Here is a 10,021-nt window from a genome sequence, read left to right on the forward strand (position 1 = left end):
GAACAGGGCTCCTTGCCCTGTCCGTGGGACTCGTCCCCTGTGGGACCCTCTGTTATGTCCAGGCTGATGAGGTCCTCTCGCAAACCCTCCTTCCTCTTGGGTATGGCTAGGGTGTCTATCCTACATGAAGGAATCTGCGGCTAGTAGTCTCTCTCAGATGTACGAGTTACTTATTTTCGGTAATGATTTATCTGGTAGAGACGATTCTAGCTGCAGATTCCTTCACTGCCCACCCTTCCTCCCCATTCTGCGAGGACCCTTTGTTTGGTCTTCTGCATTCGCCTCCCTGTGGGGGGCTTTGTCTTCTGAGAGTGCATTCTCTCGCTCTTTCTGACAGGGTGTTTGTCCTGTTATTTGTTCCTTTCCTCCCCTCTTGGCACTTTGGAGGATGGGTTTATAGGTATTTCGGTGCCTTATGCTCTGATTGCTTAAGGTTGGGGCCTACTTTCAACCCCGCCTCTTCCCCTTCCCCTTCCTCTCCCCTTTATTATTAAGGATTCTGACCTCTCTGATATCCTCTGGGTTGGGGTATTTTGGCTGTGCCTCTGCCCTTTGTTCCTTATGTGGGTTGTCACACTCTGTGATGGGGCTGTCTTGGAGATTTTGACGTTCCTTGTTTGTCCTGGACTCGTTCCCCTTCATTGTTATTTATTTGTAGTCCTGCTGCATGTTATCATGTGATTCTTACATATGTTCCTTGTCTCCTAGGGGGCTATCTCCGTACTGGTAGGGTTGTGGCTCAGGGCTGTGCTCTGTTTATTCTTTTTCCCTGCCTTTGGGTACTGCAGTGTCTGGCACTGCTCTTTATGGTGTTGTTGCTCACCATTCCTTTTTTCCACTTTTTCTACTCTTTCGCACACTGTTCCTATACTCAGTTTTGTCTTATAGCTCCACGTTGTGGCGTGGAAAAGTTCTCAAAAGAAAACTGACATAGGTGCGCCGGGGGGGGACTTATGTGACCTCGCTGATGTCATGTACGGGGACGTCAGGGCGGAGTTAAGTGATACCAGCGCGCAGGGATGCTGTGGCAAATATTTTCCAAATCCAGTCTCACGCATGGGGATAATTCTACGTGAAGGAATCCGCGGCTAGAATCGTCTCTACCAGATACATCATTACCGAAGGTAAGTAACTCGTACATCTGAGAGAGACTACTAGCCGCAGATTCCTTCACGTTGAATAGATACCCTAGCCATACCCAAGAGGTAACATCTTATTTAAGAGCAAAGTGGTCATTCGCCAGCCATTGTGACTGAGGAATGGACCATGCTGCATCTGAATGGACTGAGTTGCACAAGGGTTCATAGAATCTTCTTAGAATCGGAGGAAAAAAATAAAACTAATATTTTTGACAAAGGCTGAACAGAAGTGGTGGGTATCCCACCTCTCTCGAAGTGCTGTAAAATGAACCATTTTACCGAATTCAGACAAATGATTTGGAGGGGTGTGAGAACTTTCCAAACTCCCCTATAAAGAGCCAGGTAAAGAACGGATCCAGTAATTCAAAGCATTATGGAATTGTTATTATGGATTTTAGCTTCTGCACAGCCCATGCAGCTGTACAGGATGGACGTTTTTTATGGGATTTTCGAAGTACAATTACTTCTCTGAGCTGGTTTCTGTAATAAGGGTCACAAAGGTTCGGGGTAATGCCTTGAAAATTATTGTTTCGCTTATGTGTCATTGGGATTGAGTTTTACATGGGTTTGTGTGGCAGGGTGTCATCTGCGGTCCCCAGGGGAGCAGGCCAGGGTGTCATAGTATTTTGTCTAAGGTAAATATAATAAAACAACAATGAAAACATTGGTGCTTGCAATATCATATTTACTCTTCTACACACTAATTCTCCCAAAACGTATCTGCCTCTGCGCTCTTTGGTGTTTGCAAGGCTACTAACTGGACAATTGCCAGTATTTTAACTTATCAAGCATGGGTGTCCTTTTCAGTTGGCAACTTTTGCACTTTTATCATCTTGATATTGTTTACACCTTGAATAGGTTTGTGGTTACAAATTTTTATGTACAACGACCAAAAATGTTATTGAATTAAATCTATATGTACTTTTGAACAGACTAATAAGCAAAAGTAAGGGTTCCCCAAACTACTACTTGTTTTCTCGAGAAGAGGTTGTGTATGCCTCAGTTTTTCACAAGCGTGCACTCTTTCAGCTTCATTTATATTCGGAGTTCACAAAGGATTAGCAATGGATGTCTGAGTTTTTTGTTTACAGGCATCCTTTGCATTCTAACTGCGATCATACGCCTGCTTTACCTTAATCTCAGTCTAATCTCTCTTTAAAAAATGTTTTTCTTGATCTCTGGAAGGTCCTCATCGTTGCGCTTTTTCTAGTGTGGTCAGTTCTTTTAGTTCCCCTCTTTGTCTCCATTGTCTTGTCTATTTTTTAAATTAAAGGCAAGGATTGTTTTCTATTGTGAAAGTGTTGTAGATTTCTGCATTGTTTTATTTTACCATCTAATGTTTGAGCTTGGAATTGCATTTTTTACTAAAAAAATCAAGGTGCTGTGGATTTACTGATTCCATGGTTAGACTGACATGTTGACATCCGCCCACAGTTGTGTTTTGGACCACAGACTGTGCACAAATCACATGAGAAATAATCCATCATTTGTTGAATATGTGGAATTTTGGCCATCTTTTTGAGCACCTTAAATATTGTCTCAAATGTTACTTTTAAAACCTTGGGTTAGAGCTACAAAAGCAATTGATTTTTGTTTGTCCCGGGACTATGATGGCTTTTCATTGTTGGGTTAGTGCATAATGTAGCCTTAGGACCACATAAATGCAGTTGGAGTTAGAAAAATACTGGGTGTATTTAAAAAGGGCACTGTCGTTCCGTTCTAGTCAATTCTTTCACTCAACGCTACTAAATCTGTCTATCATCAGTGAAGCAGAGACCTCTAACATGAAAGAAGCAAAGGCTGATTGGACTCCAAAAACATAGGAGATGAAGGAGTGAGGTTCCATTTTAACTATATAAAAGCTTAAGGTTATTTAAGTTTGGGAAGTATGCACTCCAGGCCATCCAAACACAGATGTAGAAAAAAAAGAAAAAAACCGGCTTGGGAAAAGTCCTTGCACACGCTCTCCATTCCAAATGCTTAACCCCTTCTGTGCTGCGCGAATTTTGCTCCGGTGCTGAACGTTCCATTGGGCCTATGGAACCATGACGGAACGGTTCCGTCATAAGCACAAGCCACCTTACGCTCATGACGGAACCGTTCCGTCATGAGCATGGAAGGGGTTAAGTAAGATTGCAGACTCTGATCCTTCTACACTACAGCATCTTAGAGCTGGGACATACTCTGTTGTTCCCATCTGTTGGATCTTGAAGCTCAAGAAGTCTTTGTATTGTTGCATGTAACAAACACAATATAAATGCTATGGTAAAATTACTTCTTGACCCAGGGTTGAAAAATCCCACATACACCATTAAAAGCTGACTTGGAGTTGAAAGGATGCCGTCTTGGATGCCAGATACTGTGGATGGTCTAACCAGAGCTTTCAAGAAGGTTTAGGCTCTTACCATATTCTTAGGAAACCAGATTAGAAAAACGTCCTTGTTGCTAGAACCTTCTACTGAGGGCCAGGCTCGGATGTTGCAGTGAATGCATGACTAGGAGATGCTTATTGATGTGGGCACAGAACGTCCTCCGTTGCTTACACCAGTTGGAATATGCACATAATGTACACAGTGCTGAAAAGGCGAGGTTTGCAATGAGTTTTAGGTAGAAAAGCCATCTAGCAAAATTGACTCCAACCTGGAAAGGTCCTCTCTACCTGATAAGATTGGGTCCTTCTACTCTCATGCACAGGGTAGACTGACTGGGTTACAGCTCATAGAGGAAGATGAATGTTTCAGTTGACGTAGGGTACCTCTAAGGAAGGAACTGGTTCTTGCCAGTGTTGTCACTCATGTAGCAAACGGTACAGGCATTTTGAAGGACCATGCTTCAGCAAGGTTGCCGATGCCCAGGATACAGCAAAACCATTGACTGCTTCACAATATCCTACTTGTACCAGGTCGTGTGTGGTGCCAGATTCTGGCATTCTTACTGTGACTTATTAGAACCAACCCAAGGTCTCTTTCAGACAGAGCTTGTTGAAATGGTGGCAATGTGGGAAAGGAGCTTAAGGGCCGCAGAGCCTTAGCAAGGTGCCTCTCAAATGCCATGGTGCCCACACAGTTAAATATATTTGCGCATTAGGAATGGTGAAGTCACTGAAGAACTCTTGCATTGTGTGGTTGTCTCTTCTGATTTCCAGGTAACTGTTGCATATGTTTTCTATAGTAAGTTTCAATCAGTTCGTCTTCCTGCACATGCCCCGAAGAATCCTTCACGTAATATTATTGGCTTTGAGCACATGCAAAAGCCCTCATGCATTTCAAAGTTATGTTCTTACAATCACTTCATTGCATGTTAGTTAAGTTCAGACTATGACCGTTCAATGCCCCATCTACAGATGTAGTAGGACAGGTTGGCCTTATGAGTGTATCAAACTAATTTGTAGACTGTTTTCAAGTCAATTAGGCCATTGATTTGCCTAATTTTTCCTAATCCGAAATAATGTGTAAAATCACATTGCACTTGCTGATGTTGGCAGAACTCCAGTGTTATATTGAAAGGACTTAGGGATGCATGAATGTTTTATTTTCTTTATTTTTTTATCTTTTGCCCCAAAGGTCATAGGCTTTCTTAGATTTAGGCATATACTGGGTTGCGCACTGCATAAAGTTTCCTTTTTAGGTCTCGCGCCTATCGTTGCAGTGCGCAGCACGAGACATATAGTAGGTAAAAATGGGATTTCAGAAGCTGACCTAGGAATGGCACACGCACGAGCATGTGCTTTTCCTTTTGGGGCAGAGTTTGATCTCTCATTTTGATTGGGCCAATAGGTATTAACAAATATCTATCCTACGTACATTACCCCACTGAACACAATGGTTGGTATTAAAACCTGTAATTTGCAGGCCCTACAGCCATGCATCCCAGAATTGAACAAAAATGTCTGTTGTAAGTACCCCACTGAACGCTCTGGCTAGTATTAGAACGTGTGATTCTCAAGATATGCAAATCTATAGTCTATATATAACCTCCAGTGAACTATATGCCCAGGTACTGGTGACCTAGTGCCTACAGCAGTCTCCAATATTGTCATGCCTACAGCTGCATACACACAGAAATAAAGAAGATAGAAAGTGCACGGTATTAGATCACCGTTCAGCTATTCGAGTAGTTCATTAGACTTAGTTCCACAGGCACCAAAGCAATGGAGTCAGCTGAGCAGGACAGTATTTGCACATGGCTACGGAAAAGAACTAGTTTAGTGGAGGAAGCCAAACCTAGACAGAAGTGTGGAAAATTATGAGTAGGCCCAAAAGTTCTATGGTTGTGAAACACTCCACCAGCCATTAAACAGTGTGCGACTCCGGAATACGGAGTGGTAACAAAGATAATATGTAGAAATAAAGCTCCTTCATCTCTGTGTGATGTTTACAGCTACTACCCAGGTGTTCGCTGGATGGAACAGCCAGTCGAGATCATATACTCAGGTCTGCAAAGCGAAAGAACAAGGCATAATATTCGCAGGAGAAAACAAATTTCTCCTGTAAAGAGGCTGCCACTCTAACAGAGAATCACATGGAACTAGAAGTATACAGTGCCCATTAAGTACAAAAACAGCCGAAATAGGTGGTGCCCTCTTGGCACGGGGAAACTAACAGTGAAGGCACAAACTGTGCCATTTCATAATTCTAGCTATGAGGTCATCTCATGATTGGTTAGCTGCAATGGGAATTTCTGGCTACTAAGGAGACGCAGGGGTTGGCTTTCTTGTACGGGAGCACATGAATGGGGAAATGGAGTGACAAGGGAACAACACCATGTTTGTTGACAGAAGAGCTTTAAGTGTAAAGACGTTTTTTTTTTTTTACATAATCAAAAAATAGGTAGTGTTCAGAGTTCTTCCCTCAAGGTGTGGACAATGGCCCACGCCTGTCCAAGATCTGAAAGTGAATGGCCAAAACCTGGCCCAGGGTGATTTCCGGTATTTGTATTTCTTCTTACAACCCTTTAGAAAAAATTGGTTCTGACATGCTGACAAATTCAGTAGCAGTTTTAGAACAAGCATTTGCAATGCAATAGGTCTCGCATTACTGAATGTTTGAGCTATTTGTGTTGCATTATAATTAGCAATGCCAATAGCTCAAACTTCAATAATGCGAGACCTATTGCATTGCAAATGCTTGTTATACTAGTTCACAGGTCATGAACCAAATAAAATGTGCATAGTCTATGAGTAAGAAGCAAACACTTGCTTTTGTCGGTGGTCAGACACATGGCGGCTCCATGGTTTTTGAGCCATACTTCAAAAGACATTGCTGGTATTCGTGCTGTACAGGAGGCAATGATGAGACAGACTATTTTGAGGAATTGGCTCGCCACTGCTTTCGGTTCACTTCAGCTGCTGGGTGCTTTCCAGTCAATGCAGAGCATGTTAATTCAGAAGGACGTCATACTTCAAAAGGTTAAGTCTCTTACCAGTAATACTTTTGCAGCTTGCAACTGTCCAGTATTTTAATGTGTCCTTCGCTTCTCCTAAAACCAGGAGGACTAGCAAATTTGACTCGGACATTCTTGGGTTCCCACATTACTTATCTTAATTACGGCACCATTTGTTTGGGAAACTTACCAACTCACAATGGTTTCACTAGTGTGTATCTTTGTAGGTTTCTGGTCAACATCCCAAGTCTTATCTTTTATAAAAAATTTGAGGCTATTCTGAGCCGAATCTTGGGTGGTGAGCTAAGGAACAGCCTATGAATCTAGAAGAGCATCAAGCTGCAAACCTTTTCATGCAGGGAAGCACTGGTTTTGATTGATTTTAAATCACCAAGTTATACCCTCATTTGCGTCTTCTTTTTAGCCACAGTGCAACTCAAAATGTGATAATAAGATATCTTTTTTCCCTTCCTAGATATTACACTGCAGTGGCTGATCCAGCATTCAAAATCCAGAAGAACCTGAAAGTGATCTTGAAGTTATCCCTACTCTAACAGGCCAAGCCTGCAGCCGACATTGTGTCCTGCACAGAGAATATTCTATCCCTGATAAATCACATTCACTCACCCTCACTTTCTTTCTTCCTGGCCAGGATTTGCCTCCAACATATCTTTCAACAACATGAACTTTCCCTTCTCTGTTGACATTTGCCGGAGTGACCTTCAGAGAAACCAGCTCGAGGAAAAGTCAGGAGCCACTTAGTTAATGAGTCAATTTGTTCTTTGCGGCAATTCAATTTGGTAGACTTCTGTGTGAAAAGTGCCTCACACTAAGTCGAGGCGTCTGAAATGTGCAGCTTTTGCTCATAGTGCATTGCCCCTTGGTAGTGCTTAGCATGGCTGACATTCAGTAACACATATTTAAACCCTGAGAATTATTTAAGATGGAACGAAGCCTAGATAGCCTGTGTGCTACTGAGTTGTTGTGTTAAATAATAAAAGTGATACAATTAGTTGTGAATAGCCAGGGATCACATGAAAGTATGACGTTTTTGTGTTTCTTGATTCTGAAAATAGCCCTGTCTGGCTTCTGGATTGCGGTTGTATGTCTGTGTGTTGCCTTACCTCTCTGGTGATGGTTACGGATCCCAGTAATTGGCAGAGATATAATTCACAGGGAAGGACAAGGCCAAACCTTTGATGGCTGACTGGCAGCAATACTAAAGGCATGTAATACATCTATTTAAAAACCATGTTCAACGCATAGTTTCCACAGCTCGGCTGTTCTTCCTCTTAGTTCATGCTTGACTTACATCTCGAGCTAGTGCACTTCTCGCTGTGGTGTTCTGCTGTTAATGGTTGTACGCTTGTCATTTATTCAGACCAGAGAAAGGTCTCTGGCACTTTCATAGCCGTCACAGTCCTAAAGGTAGTAGGTATGTTTTAGTCCACGTATTCTCTTACTTGAAATAATACACTGATTTCACGTCCATCCCTAACAAAACGTGTTCAGTGTCCTCGTTTGCCGTATTATTTAACTGATAAATGATGGTCTGTACTACAGTAAGCGGTTGTAGTGGCAGAGAGGTTTGCCTCTGTCACAATGGGGTCATTTGCTGTATTATTTGTTGGGGTCTTCACTTTGCTGGTGGTTTCTTTAGGATTGTAAAGGAAATGCTGCAATCCACTGGGTCCTTCCTTTAAGGTGTCCAGCTAAGGAGCTTCCAAGGTTCTCGGATGCATGATGCACTTTGTTCCAGAGATTTGTCTTCTCCAAAGAAGCCAGTTTACATTACATGGGTTGTTAGTTGCCTATCTTGCCACTGCCTTTACTTCCTCCTTTTTTTCTTGCTGCTACTAAGTGTAAAGGTACGATTACTTGGGATGATGATCAAGCAGTGCAGTGATGAGTTCTGAAATACCATGGCAATTGAACAGAATGCTTTTAGAATGATTGCATTGTATAGTCTCCAAATCTCTCTTGAATACTTAATTATCCTGCAACATAGACTGCTGAAGTTGCCCCAGTTCTTCCATAGATGGAGGGAATGCATTAGAAGCAGGGTCTCAGAAATGTGTCCTGTTCTACCCTCTGGTCCTATGCTGTGGATGCAGCATGGACGTGACTGTCAGACCGTGTCCATTTGGCCTTACCTGTGGAGCTATTTCCGGGCCATGCATTTAAATAGGTGCCTCTTTTGTCTGAACTGTGGTTCTCTCTGAGGTATGTATGGCACTCCCTAGCATGTCCTCTTTGATCGCTCTACAGTACTTCTCTGGGTTAGGTACAGATTTGAAAGAAGAGTCCAGAACAGTACTTTTTTGTCTCGTATCAGAGTTTGTTTGCTGGAACAAACACTCAGTTATATGCTATGTGGCGTGCTCTGGGCCTGAGCTCAGAAGCTCCAGTAATGCCCTCTTGATCCTTTTTGAGCTGTAGATAATGTTAGAAGAGGCTATAGATGCAGACCAGGTGATCTCACCTTTGGACCTTTCTAGGAAGGAGCTGCTCTTGGCACCTGGTGCTCCAGAATGCTATCTACTCCTGCCTTTGCTGACTTTCACAGATATTTCACGATCCCAAGCTTTTTTTTTCCCTCTCGCAGAAAAGCCAAATGATAGGTTTTGTATTCTCTCCAAAGTTGCTGCTCTGGAACAGTCCTACTGTTCTCTAGGGTTGTCAACAGCTATTTTCGTTCGTATACAACTACTTGCTTGTGCCTACAATGGAAACAAAACCTAGAATGTGTGTTGGTCTGACCAAGTGGCGAAAGAAGGGGCATCATATTCTAGCCAATGTTTCTGATAATGGAGTGGGTGTTGGGGGTCTGTGTCCTGCTTGTCCCCATTTTCTAGTAACCAAGTGCATTTATTGACCATCTCTTTCTATGAACTAACCTCTGCATGTATAAAATATAATATTCACAGAATGTTGTAAATAAGATGTAATTTTTTTTATTTTGGTACTTGCATTTGTCTGTTTATGCACTACTCGGCTTTTAACAATAAACTTTGTGTTTGGAAGTCTTCTATTGTTTTTAGCATTTGATGGTATCAAGAATAAGCATAATCTAATATCTGACATTAGTATGCAAATGTATTTCTGTAGAACCTACAGCTAATAGTAGCCTACATAATTTTGCACAGTGGAAGTTATGTCCATGATGCATAAATGTCTTTTTCGAAAGACTGAGGTGGCAAAGAAAGTAAAAAAGTGAAAAAGACCATAAAATCAAATTTGTTGTTATGAGGCAATACAAGATTATTGGGTATCTGATATAGATTTTAGTGGTAAAAACTAAAAATGTCATGCCCTTGGTACAGTAATAGGTGCTGCGCTTAAAGTGAATTTTCTATCCTCGAGTCACATTTACACCCTTTTTCCAACCAGAAACTATTAAATTAATACGGTCACATAAATGTATTAAAGACTTGTATTTGTTTTTTAACAAAGATGTTCATTACTAGCTACCTTTTGACTTTTTTGTTAATTTGTTCCTG

The 10,021-nt window shown here is 41.8% G+C and overlaps 1 protein-coding gene across 1 annotated transcript in view; it reads left to right on the forward strand.

Annotated features, from left to right (window-relative positions):
• Window positions 1–9,547, forward strand: part of ARL8B (ARF like GTPase 8B) — a 132,920-nt gene extending 123,373 nt beyond the window's left edge. The window contains exon 7 of the mRNA XM_086939211.1: window positions 6,997–9,547. Within this exon, the coding sequence (XP_086795337.1) occupies window positions 6,997–7,046 (50 nt within the window). The 3' untranslated portion in view covers window positions 7,047–9,547. The remainder of the gene's footprint in view (window positions 1–6,996) is intronic.
• Window positions 9,548–10,021: the final 474 nt, after the last annotated feature.

This window comes from Lissotriton vulgaris, chromosome 9, assembly GCF_964263255.1.
Source record: "Lissotriton vulgaris chromosome 9, aLisVul1.2, whole genome shotgun sequence".
NCBI classification, from domain to species: domain Eukaryota; kingdom Metazoa; phylum Chordata; class Amphibia; order Caudata; family Salamandridae; genus Lissotriton; species Lissotriton vulgaris.